At 51.6% G+C, this 19683-nt stretch overlaps 1 protein-coding gene across 4 annotated transcripts in view; it reads right to left on the reverse strand.

Annotated features, from left to right (window-relative positions):
- The window catches only part of NUBP1 (nucleotide binding protein 1), a 35331-nt gene extending 19770 nt beyond the window's left edge, over positions 1 to 15561 (reverse strand). For all 4 annotated transcript variants that reach the window (XR_006212351.1, XR_006212350.1, XR_006212349.1 and 1 more), the window contains exons 1-7: positions 15469 to 15561; positions 15286 to 15390; positions 13423 to 13556; positions 6840 to 6908; positions 4308 to 4340; positions 3180 to 3270; positions 2406 to 2560 (exon numbers count right to left, since the gene is read on the reverse strand). Coding sequence is in view for 1 of the 4 variants with exons in the window: in XM_007076882.3 (XP_007076944.1) it covers positions 2406 to 2560; positions 3180 to 3270; positions 4308 to 4340; positions 6840 to 6908; positions 13423 to 13556; positions 15286 to 15390; positions 15469 to 15487 (606 nt within the window). In the remaining 3 variants the exon portion in view is untranslated. The remainder of the gene's footprint in view (positions 1 to 2405; positions 2561 to 3179; positions 3271 to 4307; positions 4341 to 6839; positions 6909 to 13422; positions 13557 to 15285; positions 15391 to 15468) is intronic.
- Between the last annotated feature and the right edge of the window lie 4122 nt (positions 15562 to 19683).

Genomic DNA, 19683 nt, shown 5'->3' on the forward strand with positions numbered 1-19683 from the left:
AAAGGATAAACCTGAACAGCCAAATGGTAAACATACAATGAACGTGCAGAATAATAACCTTTTACGACACCTCAGGGTTGTTTTCTCAGCAGTACACGACTGTGCACCATTGTCTAGATCGGGGGAAAGTGGGCCCCATCTGGCCGCCTGCCTGTTTTTAGAAACTTCTGGACGCAGCCACGCCCGTTCCTTCACATCTCATCCCAGGCTGCCTTTGTCCTCCAGTGGTACAAAGGAGTAGCTGTGACAGGATGTAGGAGACATAAAGCCTAAAATATTTATATCTGGCCTTTAAAAAAAAAAAAAAAAAAGGTTTGCTAACCTCTGATCTCAACTTTTGAACACAGCTTTATGGACAAGAAACTAAGGCACATTCCCGTATTGAGACTGAATTCACTTCTGAACTCTGAAAGTTCGTCTGACAGCGTGAGCACTGTGTGTAATCCTTGCTTAGTATCCTCTCCACGCCCCGGTGCCACATTATTGCAGACACGTCTGTGGCTTTACCACGTGGGGGTGCCCGGAGGCTCAAGGCTCCCAGTCCTCCCTCTCTCCTGAGCACACCTTTGGTTCTCGGTCTGTCTGGCACGGAGGGAGAGACACAAAGACATTAAGGGAGAAGGTCAGCTGGTAAGAGTCCCCGCATCTCCCTGCACCTCTGTCGTTCTCTCCTTGGTGGCGCCGCTGTGTCAAAAATGCCCCCCAAAAGGGTCCGCTGCCTGTAACGGTGGCTGTGAAGGGCTCTGAGAAACCAGGAGACCCTGCTGTCGTGTCACACTCTGCCGAGAGGTTCTGGAGGAAGGGCACACGAATGTGGAGCGTCCTTCCATGGCTTCCCGGAGAAGGGCCAGCCTCTGCTCTTGCTGTGCCTCTCTTGTTGAGCCCAAGGGGCAGTCTGTGCTCTCTTTCACAGTCAAGTTGCCTTAGCCTTTTTTTTTTTTTTTAACGTCTCTTCATTTTTGAGAGAGCAAGCATGAGTGGGCTAGGGGCAGAGAGAAGGGGACGGACGATCCAAAGCAGGCTGAGCCGACAGCCCAACGTGGGACTGAAACTCATGAACCTGAGCTGAAAATCGGATGCTCAACTGACTGAGCCACCCAGGCGGCCCTGAAGAAGCCACCTTGATGCAAAGTGGATTTCTGTGGTTTCTCAACAGATGATCTTGAACCAGTTCACAACAAAACTGAACACCAAGAGTTCCTGTATGCTCCCTGTGCCCACCCCCCTAACGCCTCCCCACTATCAACATCCCACGGCATGGCGCTGCATTCCGAACAGATGCTTTTCCTTTGCGGTAACCTGTTGGGACCACACTCAATCGTGTGGCCGGCCTGGAGTGGCCCCGACCAGCCTAAGGACAAAGCCACCCTCCCTCCACTGCCGCTCCCTGGGACGGGTGCTCCCTCCGCTGCAGCCACCAGAGGGGCGTATCTGCTTCTCTGCACGCCCCCCAGAGGCCCCCTGACCAGCACCAGAGCCCTCTCTCACGCCTGTCGCGTCGTCCACTCCCTGACCCAGGCACCCCCACGTGGCCCGCCGTGGTCACCCCCGCTTGTCGGAGCGCCACGAACGCACTGCGTCCGGCACCCACGTTCCTCCATGAACCGCACAGGCCCTGAGGGAGGACCGGCCTTTTCCCTCCCTGGCGCCTGGCCCGGGGCGTGTTCGTAGTGGGTGCTCGGCACAGGTCTGACAAGGGGTGATACTGACTGCCTCACAGACAAAAACCTACTTTCTTGTGCTTTCTTAGGAGTGGAGGAGAGTACCGTGACAGGCGTAACTCATTTCTTGGGACCCTGTGAGAGCAATGACAAGAACAGAGCATATCGCAAACCTGACCGTGTTTGTTCACTGCTGGGCTCACTCAGGCTGACGCTACGGCTCTCTCCTCAGCGTGCGCCCAGCACGGCCTGCGTGCGACTGGGACAGGAGGACCCGGGCGTCGCTAAAGAAGGGGCAAGGGCTGTAGCAGCTAATCCAGAAGCCTGTCTATACCCGAAGATGGCTGTACGGAAAACCAGACTTCCTCTGTTTGTCGGAGACGTGAACAGAAGCACTGCAGGGGGACGGATGCGGGGGCACAGTGGGGGGGGAGGTGACCACGAGGGACAGGCTGAATTCTAACAGCACCAGTGGCCTTGCGGGCTTGGTGAAGGACACTTCAAAGCAATTTCGAGCCGCTACCGTTTAATCTGTGGACAGAATTGCGGCATGCTCATTTTGTACACAGCAAACGCCTGGACCACAGACAAAACGTTTCACAAGTTTCTGCAGATCCAAACCGAGGGCGGTCGGAGCACGTGTTGGCGGGAGCTGCTTCAAGAAAAGGGGCTCGAGACCGCACGAGAAAGAAACCGTTCGACAGGGCACAGCGTGGCGCCCTCTCTGCGCGGGCGCTCGCTCACCTGAGGAGTAGTGATGATCACCGCCCCATCGACGTGTGCCGCGGACAGGTACTGGACGGCCGAGAGGTGTTCATCCGACGTGCCCGGCGGGGTGTCCACAATGAGGTAGTCGACCTCTCCCCAGTCCACGTCCCGAAGGAACTGCTTGATCATGCCTGGAAAGAGATCCAGGTGAGGCCCCTTCTCTTTCTCGTTTCCGTACTCACGACTCTCTAGAGGTGGTTCAGGATTTTCACGTACACTTGGTCTGTGCTCTAAATCAGGGGCATCTGCCTACGGCTGGGGTGGGGCGTGCTACTGGCATCTGGCAGCTAGAGGCCGGGGTGCCGGCACCCTAGAAGGCAGAACACAGTCCACCCCTCCCCTAACAGAGAATTCTCTTGGCCCCAGAAGTCACGAGGGCCTGGGCTCAGGAGCCCTGTCCTCAAAGACACTTTTGCGTGGTTACCTTAAGCCTCAGCGGCCCAATCACCTTGCTGTGATGTCACCTCACACGTTTCTTGGGCATAGAAAAGCTACTATAAAACCACAGTGAAAATAATTTCAGGGTTACAGAGGTCTTAAGGAGAAAAAACCCATCATAGATGTTAAAAATTGTCAAACAGCCCCTGGTATTTCTGTTCGGCTCTCTTCAACCAGTGAAGGCAACAACAGAGGCCATGAGATGCTTACAAATGATACCGTGCAAAAGCCCGGCAGATCACAGTTGCCATCCTGACGGGCCAGGCTGCCCTTGGAAGATGGTAAGCAAAGAGAAAAAGTGGAGTGGCAAACCATTCTTCTTTGGTCCCCTCCAGATAACGGCATCGTCAGGACTGCTGAGCAAGAAACCCACGGACATCACCCCCAGGTTGTCTTCCAAGAACTAAACAGGATGAAACAAGAAACATTTAAAACCACAGGGCAAGGCACTTCCTTGTCATTTATCTGAGCTCAAAATGAAAAAACCATTTGGGGAACTAAATGACCACGTGACTTATGGGTCTAGTCATTATTTTTTGCCAGTTTATTATTTATTTTGAGAGAGGGAGGGACGGACGGAGAGAGAGACGGGGAGAGAGAGAATTCCAAGTAGGCTCTGCATTGTCAGCACGGAGCCTGACCTCACAAACCGTGAGCTCACGACCTGAGCTGAAACCAAGAGTGAGGCCATTAACCGAGAGCCACCCAGGCGCCTTGGGTCTATTCATTCTTTAAACCCACAAATCGTTTTGAGCAGGAGGAGAAGAAGGGTTACCATACGGGGGGGGGGGGGGGGGGGAACTTGAAAGAGGTCCCCTGGGGCCCTGTGCTGCAGCCTAACCTCAGTTGAAGCATCCTTTAACTGCTCTCACCTGGGTTGGCAAACCTTAGCTTCCAGGCCAAATCTGGCCCACCTTCTGCTTTCGTACGTCAAGTTTTGTTGGAATACAACCGTGGTCATTCATTCACGTATTATCACCTTCACACTTCAACAGCAGGTAGCGTACCATCCCTGAACTGCAAATATTTACTATCTGACCCTTCGGAGAAACAGTTTGCCAGTCCCTGATCTTAACTGTATTCCCTGCACCTAAAACAGTCCTTCGATAGTAAGTATCTGCTGACTGAGTGTTGGGTTGAGGAAAGTGTTGCCAGCCCAACCCACATCTGTTACGTACACATGACACACTACCCTGAAAACAAGGCAAAGAGAAATAATAGGGTGCTTGTGTGGCTCAGTCAGTTAAGCCTCTGACTTCAGCTCAGGTCACGACCTCACGGTTCGTGTGTTCGAGCCCCGCATCGGGCTCTGTGCTGACAGCTCGGAGCCTGGAGCCTGCTTTGGAATCCGTGTCTCCCTCCCCACCCCCCGCCCCCACGACTTATGCGCACTCTCTCTCTCAAAAATAAACACTGAAAAACAAAACAAAACCAACTCACCACTGGAGACCAGCCCGAGCCACTCTGGTGAACCTGCACAAACACAAACATGGACACACGCATTTATAAGAAATGACACACTTAGGCACACTTCTCACACAGACCAATTTACACATTAAGAAAACAACTTCATAAAACAATTCATCCTCTCAAATGCTACCACTAAATCCTTACTAGAGAGTGAACAGCTGGGGAGAGGCCATGGGTCATAGAAGCTCTATTTCTCAACCCCCCACCCTCCCTGAGTTGGGTTATTTTGAAACCCTGTCTGGCTATGTCTAGTCAGGTTCAAATATAACCTGGGGCCGGGGTATTTTACAGGTGTGACAGCAACCAGGCGGGGGTTGTGGAGGATGTGCAGGGGACTGTGGCGCAGCAAGGCCGTCTCTGTAAAAGGCCAAGTGTGAAGCAGCAACACAGACCCTGGCCCGTTGGCAGCCGGGGTGTCAGCCTGTGGGCACAAGAACTGTGGGGGGGGGGAGGGGGGCGCGGACAGGGGAGAGGCGTCGACAGGAAGCTCAGGGGCCACTTCATGATTCACACTCTCTTTCCAGCAGACGTTCGTTAACAGCCGGCGTTCCACCCCGCCCCGCCTCTTCCTCGTCAAGCTGGACCTGACTCGACTTCCAAGTACACGGCAGTCTTAGCAGCTGTGTCGCCGGGCAGCACAGGAGCCCTACTGTTAAAACGCTCTCCGGGGATCTCATTCCCACGCCACGTCAGTCTCCCACAGCCAACAGCTCAGTGGCTTTCGGGATATTCGCGGGAGCTGGGCCCCCACCACCAGTCAGTTTCAGAACATTTTCGTCACCCCTTAGCGGTCGTCCCCGATCCTTCCACCTCCCCCCCATCCTAGATGACCACCACCCACCCTTGTCTCTACAGAGGTGCCTGTTCTGGACATTTCACAGACGTGCAACCATATACCAGATGGTCTCTGATGACTGGCTTTAAGGGTTTTTTAGCTTTTCTTTTTTTTAATTCATACCACAGCGACTCTACAATTCCATCTGCAACTCTGCTCATCACAACAGGTGTGTCCTTGGTCCCCCTTCACCCATTTCACCCAGGTCTTCATTTAAAAAAAAAACGGGCGCCCGGGGTCTCAAGAGGTTGAGCATCCGACTTCGGCTTAGGTCATGATCTCACGGTTCATGGGTTCGAGCCCCGCATCAGGCTCTGTGCTAACAACTCAGATCCTAGAGACTGCTTCGGATTCTGTGTCTCCCTCTCTCTCTCTCTGCCCCTCCCCCGCTTGCACTCTCTCTCTCTCAAAAATAAACAAAGATTAAAACAAACAAACAAAACAACAAACCTTCTTCCCTATTTAAACTCATCCTCCACAATGGCAGGCTTAAAAGAGGGGGTAAAAAACATAATAACCCCAACAGGGTATGAGAAGAAAACAGCATCACTTCTATTTTATCTCACCATGTAAAAAATTCAGGGTCTATAAAATACTCACCTGTTGGTACATTCAGTGCTATGTGCCCGTAACTGACAAGTAAACACAGAGCCGTGCTGTGGGCGTGTGCGAAGAAGCTGGTCACTGACGGCACATGAGCACACGTGTTGGACCCCTAAGCTCTTCCTCCCTCCTGGATGGTGTCATGCCCCTTCCCGAGGCGCCCTCAGCAGCAAATCCCAGCCCTGAGTAGCGCCCATAGGCCTGGCCTGCCTGCCTCTGGCTACTGTCCAGCTCCCCTACCTGTCACCCTGCCACTAGTCATTGTGCTGGTGACACTCCTGCTCCAGGGCTCCTGCACCTGGCTCCCTCAGCCCAGGAGGCTCTTCCCCAGCAGGATGCCCTGGACCACACCCTCCTAAGCAGCAGTTCCCCTTGCTCCTCCCATCCCCCCTACCCTGCTCTCATTATCTTTGATCTGTCAGCTGCCCCCCTCCCACCAGGGCTGGACGTTTATTTGCCTTGTTGACTACTCTCCCCCAGCTCGCGCACGGCGCCCAGCAGTTATGTGAAGAGTGAGCCAATCTAACACCCTGGGAACATCCTAGCTCTCTGGCCTCACTTTAATGCACTGTCTTCAAGGGGGACCCTTTCTGGGACTGCTTCTTACCACCTAGGATGGAGAGATCAGCACCTGTACAGACTGCTATAGGGCTGAGGCCCTCCTCCGTGTCAGTCGCCCGCCTTGCAGCCTCAGCTCCCTAGGGGTGACAACGAGGGCAAAACATTCCCCTATTTCCAAGGGTATGGACCCCTGGCAAAGACCGGCCTAGCTTTCCCAGGCAGAGTGAAGTTTCTGTGTCCTACTTCTGCATTTCACTCGTGTTTCCCTTCCCCTCCAAGAAGGCATTGAAACTAATACTTCTCAAAGGGCGTGGGTGGACTTTATATACAATGCCACCCCCCCACTGTTCACAGCTGTCGTTCACGTAGACGGACCAGTGAATGTTTGTCTGGTTTCAGCATGGCCGGGTGGGGACGCACGGCTCTGCTCCGTCTGGGATCAGCCGCTCGGCCCAGCCATCTGCCGTGAGGATACTGGCTATGGTGTGCATGACAGTTCTCACCTGTTCTCCTTCCAATCCCATCATCTTGGGAATCGATGGCCCACATATATCAATGTCCAGAAGGGCGACCTGGGAAACAAGAAGAGACCAGAGCAATGATGCGACTGAGTGTGCAGTCCTCCAGATGTGCACTACTGGGAAAGAAACGGGGCTTGAGGAAAAGAGGAAGTGCAGAAGATAGAAACTAAGTCAGATGTGGACCAAACGGAAGCTCAGGGGAGTTACGGCATGCAGCTTCCAGGCGACGGAGACACAGTCGAGAACTCCTAAAGAGGACGTAGCACAGTCCATCAACGCCAATGATTTCAGCACCCACCCCCAGGTCTGGCCCAACTCCAGGGTGATCTAACAACCCAATGTCTGGTCAAAGATTCGGGTGCAGCCACGGCTCACTGTTCACTCGGCCTTGACCGTGTGCCCGAAGGGGAGGTGGGTATCATTATCCCTGCTTTACAGAAAACAAAACTGAGGTTCAGAGAGGCCCACTGACTTGTTCAATAAGCAAGAAGAGCTGGGACGTAAACCAAGGTCTCCCGACTCCAACACCGGGCCCCCTTCCGTGACCCCGTGGGGCCCGGAGAGGAGGGCCAGAGTGGAGGCTCTCGCTGACCTCTGACCAAGCTGCACTGCACTGTGATCGTGAAAGTTAGTGATGGCTTCCCCTTAACGCCTAACAGGAAACTGAAGGTAAGAAGGAAGTCGAGGGAAGCTGTGTGAAGGCTGGGAGGACTCCTCCCTCCCCAAATGCCCCAGCTTCTCCGCGTGACACAGGACAGGCTGGGAGACGCCTTCAGGAACCCTCTGAAGAGCAGGAGGGCTGGTATTCCTCTCAAGACTTCGACGTCAACAATCCAGAGTGCAGCACCTCCGGGTAACTTTTGAACTTGCTCCAAATCCGCTTGTTGCTTCCTCTTCCCTGCTCCCAGCAGACCCCAGCCTCCACTTCCTCACTCTGCTCACCCTGGATCAGGAACCGATTCATGATCAGATCAGCCTCTTGGCTCCCCCGCCCCCTGCTGGGCCACCTGGAGAACGCAGCCCAACGATTCTCAAGCTGAGGACCCGGTTTCCTTCCCTTCACACTGGCACTCGAGGCTGGTGGGTGTTAATGATCTAGACCTTTTACCTCAGGGCCTCACGACTCAGGAAATCACACCATCACTGCAATCCTAACAGGCTTTCCTCGCACTCTCGGTTTCTAGTCACTCAGTCTCTGCACCCTTTCTTAGGAGAACGATTTTATCAGTTTAGAGGAACCAGGCGCCCCACAACCAAGGGGGCAAATCCTCAGTGCAAAGATGCAGGAGTGCAAGAAACACATCCCATGCATTCTCTTCCCTGGTGGTGTCCAAAAAGACTGACATGTCTCTGCTATCCAGACCTCTGGGCGGCCATGTATCCTGTCCCCTTCACACTTCCTTTTGAACCTGTCACTAACCCAGAACCGATCCAACTAACTCCCTTTCTGCTCAAGCCAGAGAACCCTAGTAGAGACAAACGTGCCTGAGTAAAGCTTACTGGGGCCTCTGTGGAAGGTTCTAGAAGCCTGATGAAACAAGCAGGCTTTGCCACAACCATCTCCCAGCCAGAGACTGGGGGAACAGGGTACCATCAGGATCCCAAACTTCCCCTTAAGAAAAGGTGATGGGGACACCTGGGTGACTCAGTCGGTTAAGTATCTGACTTCTGATGAGGTCATGATCTCACAGTTCGTGAGTTCGAGCCTGGTACTGGGGTCTGTGCTGACAGCACAGAGCCTGGAGCCTGCTTCGAATTCTGTGTCTCCCTCTTCTCCCTGCTCCTCCCCTGCTCACACTCTGTCTCCCTCTCTCTTTCTCACAAAAATAAACCTTAAAAAAATTAAATTAAATTAAAAAAAAAAAAAAAAAAAGTGATGGGAGGTAAGCTGTAGCCCTGATGGCATTCCATCCAGTCACCTGTGTGGACTGTTCTCTCCACCCCAACCGTCATAGCTCCTGATCCCAGAAGCCAATGTTCAGGAGACCATCGGACCCCGTCCAATCTCTCAAGTCTACAAGCCCCGGACACATGCCTTATTCAGTCCAGAAGCCCCCAGAGAGCGCCCGCGAAGGCTATAATCCCCTTTCGGATCACAAAGCAAGATGACCACTTGGTCCCTTGTGGGAGTCGGTGACTCTGCCGTGGAAAGACAGTGTGTGAGCTTTTGTGGTCTCCCAGCTGAGGTGTCACTTTTGAAGCTTCTGCTCCCTTCACCACGACTCACAAAATCCCAGACTGCCGGTGATCCGTGGGAGCAGGGGGGGGGGGGGGGGTGCGTCGTCCTAGTTCTGTTCCCTCGTGGCTCAAGACCCTTCGCTAACAAGTTGTTGGGACACCTGCCTGCCTTGAGGGCTAACACAGAACAGTCCTGCTGAGAGTCAGGGATGCGCTTCCCCGAGACAGTGGACAGAAAAGGGACCAGAACTGCCCCCCTGAATTTAGGGAAGGAAGGAACATGTGCTATTTGAGATTAATCAACACAAGAGATGCAGAGTCTACAGTCCATCCGTCAACAGCCTCCAGCCTTTGGAGACAGTGACGTTCCCAGTCATGAGAAGGATCTATGGGGAAATACACTTTCCTGAGTGCAGACTTTTTTTTTTTTTTTTTTTTTTTGTAAGCCACCAGTGCATCAAGAAATCCAGCCTATCAGCCCTATTTCCACACTGGATGGTGTGTTTCCGCTCAGTTGTGGAGCCCAGACAACTACTTCAGAACGTAGCTACGTGGAAGCATCGTTGTGTGTAAACGACAGTCTCCTTCCAAGCGGTTACTTGCCTCTGGCCTGGTTAAAGCCCATCTTCGGAGAGCCGTTTAAGAATATGCCTGACCGCTTCTAAAAGCAAGAGAGCATTCTGGTTAATGTGGATATTCTCTCAGGGAAACCATCACAGTTTTTGGCTGACCAACTGGCCAATGTAAATGCGATCCTCAAACGGCAAGGGACAGACAGAAGAATAAGTCAACAAGTAGATTTCGAACGTCCTCAGCACGGTGCTTGGGGTAGGCTAAAGTCGAAATCGTCACCACCTCCCCCTCCTGTTCCAGTTAGTGGATGAAGCAGTAAGGATGGCCGTCACAGAATTTACTGAGCACTTCCCACGCCATCAGCCACCATACTGAGCCCTTTACATTTACAGCCATTACTTCCTTTGGTCCTGACGCTCATTTTACAGAGAAAAGGGAGGCAGAGAGCCTGGGAGCCTGCACGAGGTCACAGACGCGGTGTGGACGAAGCCGTGATGGGAACCCAGGCAGTCTGACTCCAGAGCCGGTATTCCTGCCCACCACACTCTACAGCACCCCCCACCCTGGAGCTCCGATTCTGCCCTTTCTCCAAAAGCGGTAAGGCCCTGCTTCTTCAGTCTCCTGGGCTCTCCCTTCATTTGTTCCCTGGCCACTGTTCCACCCACTGCCCTACTCCGGGTCCTCCAGGAGCAGCCGCAAACGCCGCCTCCCGCCTGGCTTCCTGTCCCCTCTAATGATACTCGGTCACATGCTTGGCCGACTTCAGTGCAATGCTCTTAACACAACGCTCAAATCCTACCTCTTTGCTCGCCAAATGTCTTACCAGGTCATTCAAAGCCTCCCTGGTCTGGCTCAGCCTCGTCTGTGGCTCCCTTCCCTGGAGGAACCCCACCAGACTGCCTGCCACACACATTTCCCTCAGTCCCTGCCAGAGTCCAGAGGCCGCCTTCTCCAAGCCCAGGGGTCCCTCCAAGTTCTCTCTCCTATGTCCCAAATCCCTAGAGCACATCTTGGAGGGTGGACGCCAAATTCCAGAGAAGCCCACCTCAGCCACTGGAGGCCGGCAGGAACAGCTCCAGCACCAGCAAACGATCAGAACAGGAAGAAGGAAGAAGGAAGAAGGAAGAAGGGAGAATTCAGAGCCTGGGTGAGTCAGAGAACACCGAGCGTTTCAGATGACCCAGCCCAGCCGCTTCACTCCCGGCCTGTGGCCTCCCCAAGGGTTCAGCCTTCCTCCAAAGAGGCACTTCCCCTGCCAGCACCGGTGCTTCTGGTGCTGCAAACCAAACTGGGGGCCAGTAAACTACAATCTGGGTGCCAAACCCAGCCCGTTACCTGTTTCTGTACAGCCCACAAAGTAAGAACGGTTATTACGTTTTTAGAAGGGTGGAGACGGGGAATTACACAGTTTCATGCTATAAAATTCAAGTACCAGTGACAATAAAATTGTATTAGAACATGGCCATGTTGGTTTCTTTACAGATTGTCTATGGCTGCACTTATGTTTAAGGGCAGGACTAAATACTTGCTACAGAAACGATTTAGTCTTTGTAGGCCTTCCTATGGCCTGTGAAACCTAAAATATTCACATTTTGTGTAAAATGTTCTTCACACAAAAGTTTGCCAACCCCTGGAGCAAACTCTAATTTCTTTTTTTTGTTGTTGTTTTTTGTTTAATGTTTACTTACATTTGAGAGAGACAGAGACAGAATGCAAGTGAGTTAAGGGCAGAGAGAGAGGGAGACACAGAATCCGAAGCAGACTCTGAGCTGCCAGCACAGAGCCCAACGTGGGTCTTGAACTCCCAAGCTGTGACATCATGACCTGAGCTGAAGTCGGCTGCTCACCGGACTGAGCCACCCAGGCGCCCCGCAAACTCTAACTCCTTAATCCGGTGATTTGAAAAATGTATTCCTAGAGTCCCTGGATACTGGCGAGGTGTCTCAGTGGCCCCCGTGTATATTGAGGGCATGTCAAAATGGTAGGCTTGATCTCCTACCCACTGTAGCTGGCTTTTTTGCAGAAATGAAGCCTTCTGTTAAGATCTTACGGTGGTTATTTCACACTAACGTAGAATGGTTTATCTCCTACAAGGATAAAACGCTGAAATTCACCCAGCTTTCAGAATTTAAAAATAAACACATGGCAGTTTTGAAACTTCGATATTAAATTAATTGACTTCTACATTCCCTTCTGGCACTTTTTAATTTTTTTTTAAAGTCAAAAAGCGGAGGGCCATTTATCAGAGTTGGAAAAGAAATCTGAACTGAAACTCAGCCCTCGTATATAAAAAAGTAACTCCATATTCAAAACGCACAAAGAGAAAACTAATACCCAAAGATAAGTCCATGTACGAAAGGAGGCACAAAGACCACGGGAAGAACGGACAGAAGAAATGGCTTTCAACACGAACAAAATACAACTGTTTTTCCACGTAGGCCCTGAAGAGTATCCTGATGCACCAGAGTGCAGTCAGTTGCCAATTCACGTCCAGAGAACAGCAGGCTCTCTGACCCACAGCACGCACAGGGCCAGGCGAGTCACAAGCCTTCGGCGAGGGCTGTCGTTTCAGGGTCAACCTACCAGAGACTTGGAGTCTAAGAGACACCCAGGCTATTCTAGTAACTCTGATGTGTTAAGTATTTATTGGAATTTTAAACAAAATTTCATTCTAGAAAAAACCAAAAACACAGAATGTGTTCTGTGTTAAAACACACACACACATACACACACACACACACACAAATCATAAACCGCAGTATCCATGGTTTTATTAGGCATAAAGTGGCAACTAAAGTGAATAGGAGGGTCATTTTTCTAAGGTCAATGCAAAATTATCTCGACTCCCATGAATAATCCAACATATTTTTAAAAATCGCAGGGACTGTAAATTTCCGTTTGAACTTTGTGGTAAAAACATTTTTCCCCCCTCTTCCTCACCACATCACACCTTTCATTAAGGCTGAAATCCAGAGAGCAGGCCCAGGCAGCTGGGAGTTTTCACGCCCATGTGTACACTTGGCCAGGAGTGAGTGGCCCAGTTCAGGGGTTGGCAGATGTTTTCTTCCTCAAGGGCCAAATAGAAAATACAGTTGACCTTTGAGCAAGACAACCCGTGTGCAGTCGAAAATCCATACAGAACCTTTGACTCCCCCCAACTTTAACTACCAATAGCCTACTGCTGACCGGAAGCCTTACACATTAATAGTCAATTAGCACTTACTTTTGTGTTACATTGCAACTATATTCTTACACTACAGTAAGCTAGAGAAAAAAAGGTTACTAAAAAACTCATGAGGAAGAGAAAATACATTTATGGCACCATAAAAAACCCACATGTAAGTGGAACCATGCAGTTCAAACCCCTGCTGTTCAAGGATAAACTGCATTTTAGGCTTTGTGGGCAAAATCAAGGATGCTATTTACCGCTTTAAAAGCAACCGTTTTTAAATGTAAACACCATTCCAGCTCACAGGCCATAAAAAGAGAGGGGCTGTATTTGCCCTTGGGCTATAGTTTGTAGACTCCTGGCCTAGAAACAGGCAGAAAGGGGCTAATAAAGAGAAAGAAGTCTGAACTTGACAAAATCCTCAGCACACCAAGAGATTAAATGTCCACCTGCTGTCCATTTTCATAGCTGGAAAATCTAACAAAATATTTCATTTCACTGTTTAACAGCTATGCTTTCCTCCTTCTCTCTACAAGGATCTAGATTCCAAGGAAGCCAATCCAACTTAGTCTAAGGAAACCGTTCTCTACAAACCCTCAGGAACCCTCACACAGGAGTCTCTCCCAGTTTTGCCCAAGGTCCCACCTGTGTGTTTTCATCCTCTGCTAGGCCGTGGGCAAGGTGGGCACTGAATGTGCTTTTTCCAACACCACCTTTCCCGGATAACACCAAGATTTTGTGTTTCACGGTCTTCAATTTTTCTTTGATTTCTTCTATGGCTGCAAAGAAAGCAAATCAGGTGATGAAGCCTCTGACCAAATGGACTTGCGAGAGCTAAATCCTTGGGGCTCTTTCAAGGGATCGTGGGCCAAATACAACCTAGCTAACGGCGATAATAAGGACTGCCAAGAAAATAAGGCAATTAGCGCATCTGAAATCTTCTCGTTTCTCGGTTGACCGGTCTGTGTCCTCTTTCTAGAACATCAGCTCCAGGAGGACAGAGACTGCAGCATCCACTGCTACATTCCCAGCTCTAGAAGAGCTTCACCCACATTAACACGTCCCAACCGGGGACAAAATCTGCCTGGGAACATTTTTGGTTGTCACAAGGAAGGGGTGCTATTGACATGTAGTGCGTAGAGGCCACGATGCTGTGACATGTCTAATAACGGGCAGGACGGTCCCCCACCCCCCAAAGAATGATCCAGATCCAAAGTTCAGTGGTGCCAAGGCAAAGAAACTCTCACAAACAGCAGGCACTTAGGATGACCACGGATGACGATCACATACACATTTACTACACATTCAATGTTTCACCTTCCTGCAAATCCTTAAAATGCCCCCATGAGAGAACTACTGCCCCTACACACACTTATTTAAAAAGTAGGCTCCTGGGGCGCCTGGGTGGCTCAGTCGGTTAAGCGTCCGACTTCGGCTCAGGTCATGATCTCACGGTCCGTGAGTTCGAGGCCCGCGTCGGGCTCTGTGCTGACCGCTCAGAGCCTGGAGCCTGTTTCAGATTCTGTGTCTCCCTCTCTCTCTGCCCCTCCCCTGTTCATGCTCTGTCTCTGTCTCAAAAATAAATAAACGTTAAAAAAAAATAAAAAAATAAAAAATAAATAAAAAGTAGGCTCCAAGCCCAACGTGGGGCTTGAACTCATGACCTTGCGATGGACAGTCGCAGGCTCTAGTGAGCCAGCCAGGTGCCCCTTGCCTGTTTTTGAGGAGAAAATGGAGGCCCAGAGAAGTTAAGACCCTCGCTCAAGGTCATACTGTTTGTGGGACCCAAGAACCAAACCCAAGTCTCTTTGAACACCTTCAAAATTGTCCCAGCCTCCTGCTTTTTAAGATCTTTCTGTAAGTCCCCGGAGTCTTCCCCCACCCTCCCATTTATCCTTCGTACTGATTGCTGTGATGAGTTATTTGCTTGGTTGCTTATTGTGAGTCTCGCCTGTTAAACTAACATCCACTGGGGCAGTGACCCCGTCTGTCTCATTCACAGTACCCCCAACACAGACCATTGTGCCCAGGAGGTGATGGATGCATATTTCTGTTAAATGAACGCGAGAATTGCTCCTTTTTCAAAGGAAGACGATGTTGTCCAAAGAATAAGCCCGAGCCCCGCCTCCCCCACCCCCCAAGTTCAAAGTCTATACCCTACTCCTCGTGCTGCAGGCCTCCTCCGACCACTGCCGGTCAGTGTCACTCAAACCTCCGGCCCCGCCCACACTTCGCCCGGACTCCGCTCACTGATCCTTCAGGCTCCTCCCCAGCCGCTACTTCCCTTTACTCTTCCATGACTGAAGGCCCCGCCCCAACCCTGACTTTTCCACGCCCCGCCTCCTCTGGGACCACCCCTCCTAACAGGCCCCGCCTAACAGGTCCCGCCTCTGTCACTCAACCTTTGGGCCGTCCCTCATCACCATCAACCATCAGCTGTCCCCGCACGCCCCACCTCTTCCCGGCTGGCGCCCTTCACTTCCGGCTCAGGTCTCGCCCCTTCCTCACCTGGGTCCGGAGCGGCGCCGGCTCCGGAGGCGCAGAGCCGCTGGTTGGGGCACCCCTGACATGAGGCCCCTCGGCCCGCCTGGGCGCTGCCGGTCCCGGGACAGCCTGCACGGGGACAAGGTCACAGTTAGAGGGGTTCCTGTCCCTCCAACCCCCCTATCCATGCCCCCTCCGCGCGCTCACCCTGAGGCACCTCCTCCATTCCGGCTGTCTTCGACGTCTGCGCGGGTCACCGGAAGCCGCCCTTACGTATTTCCGCCCCTTGGAGCCCAATCTGACTCCAGCCGCGCGAAATAAGTCTCAGCAAGAGGGCTGCGTGCATGCGCAGATCTTGTCTGAGCCGCTGCGAGTTCTGAGCTGCAGAGATCCTTTGGGAATTCTTCAGCACCTATCTCCTGGGAACAAAGGCATTATCCTACGTGATCTCAATGCCATTTCATACCCAAGAAATACTGATGCAAAATTGTTAGCTAACATACACTTTATATTCAAATTTAAGAGCCATTTAATCCGTGGTCCCAGATAAAACTTGCCCTCCACACCCCCATCCTGGATCCAATCAAAGGTCCTATCTTCCTTTTGTTCTCTCTTTAGCCTCTTTTAAATTGTTTTCATTTTTTTAAATTAAAAAAAGTGTTTGAATTTATAAGAGCGAGCCCCCCCCCCCCCCAAGTACACATGAAACGGAGAGCGGGGTGGGGGGCATCCCAAGTAGGCTCCTCACTGAGCCCAATCTGGGGCTGGAACTCACTAGCTGTGAGAGCGTGATCTGAGCCGAAATCAAGAGTCAGACAACAGACTAAGCCACCCAGGTGCCCCATTAGTCTTTTCAAATAGAGAACAGCCTTCCTCCTTCCCATGTTACCCTTGTTTTGTCTTTCAGGACATTGATAAATTTGGATAGTCCAGGCCAATTGCCTTATAGAATACCCCATTATCTTGATTTGTCTGATCCCCTGCCCTTATGATTAGATTCAGGTTAGAAGTTTTCGGCAGAACATACTTGAGTAATGTGCTTTATTGTTGTATCACAGCTCGATGCCCCGAATTCCCAGTGGGAATGTGAGGGCTTGGTCACCTGGGGAAGCGGCTGTTACTCCGGAGAACGGTATCCTTTTCCATTTGTAATGAATAAAGATTGGGAGGTGATTCGTTCAGAGCATGTGACTAGCCTGCTCATCAACGTGCCACTCTGGTTTTAGCATCGTTATTGCCTAAATCCGTTATACCTGTGTTCCAAAATTGTGCCTTTGGAGGAGAAAAGCTCACGGTCAAAATAGTTTACTTTTCCTGAGGTCACACAGTTCATGGCAAGGAAGCCAGAGGGATGAACCTCGGCCTCCCAGCTCCAGAGCCTGCAAGGTCATCCGTAACATATGCCAGGTGACTCCGTGTGAGGTGCTGGTGCCACCAAAGTGCCCTGATTCCTGTCGCTCTGGTGCCCGTCTGGTTGGGACAGCAGATAATAAAGCAGGGAATTACAGAATTATAAATGCTATGGCAGAACACAAACGGGGAAGAGTCAGGGAGGAATTCCTTAAAGCTGAGCAGGATACATAGATTAGGACAGGGCGGTGGCATTGACAAGTGGGGTCTCAGACGGAATGAACAGTGTGAACAAGCCCAGAGAGGAATTCTGACCTCTTAGGCAGGGACTGTTGGGATCTCCAGTTTGCAGATAAGACAAGGTCAGAGAGAGGGACTTGCCCGAGGTCTTAGAGCAGGAGGCTGCACAGCCGGGCTTCCAACAGAGTAGGGCCTGGGCTCTCGACCACTAGGCCACACGTTGGGACCCAGGAGGCAGATTCCTCTTTGTGAGACTCAGAGAAGCGAAGGGACTTGGCCCTGGGCCTCCCAGCCAGCAGGCCTCACTTGACTCTTGTGACCACAGGCCCTTTTCCCCTCGGCCACACAGCAGAGGGCTGAGGCCAGCCCCCCACTTCAGATCTTCCTTACTGATGTCCCCCAAGATATTTCCAGCGTATTCCTCCCAGCTCTTTCCAGCAGCCCTACTGCTTCATAGCTCTCTTCTGTCTCTTGTGACCCACGGGCCCGCCCACGCAGCAAGTCTGCTCAGTGGCAGCAAAGAAAGATGTTCTGTTCTTCAACCCCTGTCTCGCTACTCATTCCTCACCACCAGGCTATAGAAACGATCTCCTTCCACACTAAAAAGTGAAATCGGGGCGTCTTGGTGGCTCAGTTGGCTGAGCGTCGGACTCTTGATTGTGGCTCGGGTCATGATTTCATGGTTCGTGAGATAGAGCCTCACATCAGGCTCTGCGCCGAGCACGAAGCCTGCTTGGGACTCTCTCTCTCTCTTTCTCTCTCTTCCTCTCTCTTCCTCCCTCCCTCTCGTGCTCCAACTAAACTCTTTTCTTTAAGTAAAATCAAATAAACCTCTCAGCTTTGCTCTAGGTCTCTCCTCCTCTCCCCAAACTCCTGTCTCACCTGGGATGGAATTTTCCATCTGTGGGAGGGGGAGCAGATGGGCAGCAACTAGGCTGCAAAGCAGATTCCCAGGCCCATCCTGACCTCCTCAATCAAAAACTTCAAGGGCTGGGCCAGGGACTCCTCATCTTTACCCACTCACTAGGTAGTAATTATATTCGCTAAAGCTTGAGAACCACTTCTGAAGACAAGTACACCTCAACACTCAGTTCTTGGCCCATTTCCGGTCACACTGTCCACATCCTCCCAGGATGACCAGCTTTATGTTGATGGCATCCTCCACTATCCAGAGGAAACATTCTCCAGTCTCCAGCTCATTTCTTCCTAAGTTCAGACACATGTCTCCCAGTCAACACCTGATGGATTTTACTCCATGGGTGTCCCTCAGCTGTAACCAACTTCCATCCACAACTTTTTCCCCCAAACTAGTTCCTCCTTCCGGAGTTCTGATCTCAGAGAACAGTCCCACCACTGCCCTATGAACGTGAGTCCAAAATCTGAGCATCAGCCTTGCTTTCTTCTCACCATCTCCCTTGTATCAGTCATCCACTGCTGTGTAAAGAGTCACCCCAAATATATGTAGTGGTTAAAACAATGGTTTATTTCTCACGAGTCTTCCGTTTTTATCTGGGCTCACTCGTGTGGCATCGTTCAGAGGAGAACGGAGAAGATTCTCAGGTGTGCCTCCATTTCCCTCCACATGGCCCCGTATCTCTACACGGTCTCTCATCAGCGCCTTTCCACAGCAGCTGTACAAGTCTGCAAACAGGTGTAGGGTCACTTTCCCACACTGTGCTGGTCACATCAAGTGACAAGGACAGACTAGGCTCAAGGGGCAGAGAAACAGAGGCCACATCTTGATGGGTAGAGTGGCAGGTGCATAAAAGAGAGGGCGGTCAAGACTGGTGGCCATCGCTGGAAACATTCTTGAGGTCTCCCTTCAGGTCCGATCAGGGATCAAGTCCCATGGCACACACCTGTGTGTGATGCGATGGCCTCCCTGCCCAAATGCCCCAGTTCCTCCCCCCCTTGGTGCATCTGTGCCCTCCCACTGTGAACAGGGCCTTCTATTCCCGGACTCTGTGCTCAGGCATGTGACTTACTTTGCCAATGTGATGTGTTAGCCAACGTGACCTAACAGAAAACATACATTTGCCCGTTTTCCCTTTCTTGCCCCTCTGCCATCGCCAGGAGAACATGTCTGGGCTGGTCTGTGAACGTAAGATGTGGGACAGAGCCACCTACCCAGACCCACAGGTGACCACGGATGTGGGAGTCCAGAAGGACCATCCAGTCGACCCACAGACTCATGAGCCAAATAAACACTGGTTGTTTTGAGCCCTCAAGTTTGGGGGAGCAACAGACCAGTGATGTCTCCTTGCTGCCTTCCTCCCAGACCTCATCCTCCTGGGCCTTAGCAGGCCTCGCTAGGCTGTGCTGCCAGAATGAACACCCTCCAGACCGCAGAGGCTCAAGGCAACAGTTTATTTCTTGCTCCTTCTACTTGTACAGCTTCACTGGCAGAGACCTGTTCGTTGTCGTTCCTCGACGATACAGAGGACAGAGGCCCAACCATCTCCTGTCGACACTGTCTGAACACAAGCCTCTAAAGATCGTGTGATTTGGGGGCGCCTGGGTGGCTCAGTCGGCCAAGTGTCCACCTTCAGCTCAGGCCATGATCTGACGGTTTGTGGGTTCGAGCCCCACGTCGGGCTCTGTGCTGACAGCTCAGAGCCTGGAGCCTGCCTCAGATTCTGTGTCTCTGCCTCTCCCTGCCCTTCCCAGCAACCTGTTCTCTCTTGAGCGCGCACGCTCTCACTCTCTTTCTCAAAAATAAACATTAAAAAAAAAAAGAAAAACAGCGTGATGTACACGCTGCTTCTGAAATGCTTCCAGCCAGAAGTGTCCTCTATTTGTATACCTTCCGTTCCAACGAACACATGGTCATAC

Source organism: Panthera tigris, chromosome E3 (genome assembly GCF_018350195.1).
Source record: "Panthera tigris isolate Pti1 chromosome E3, P.tigris_Pti1_mat1.1, whole genome shotgun sequence".
Taxonomy (NCBI): Eukaryota; Metazoa; Chordata; class Mammalia; order Carnivora; family Felidae; genus Panthera; species Panthera tigris.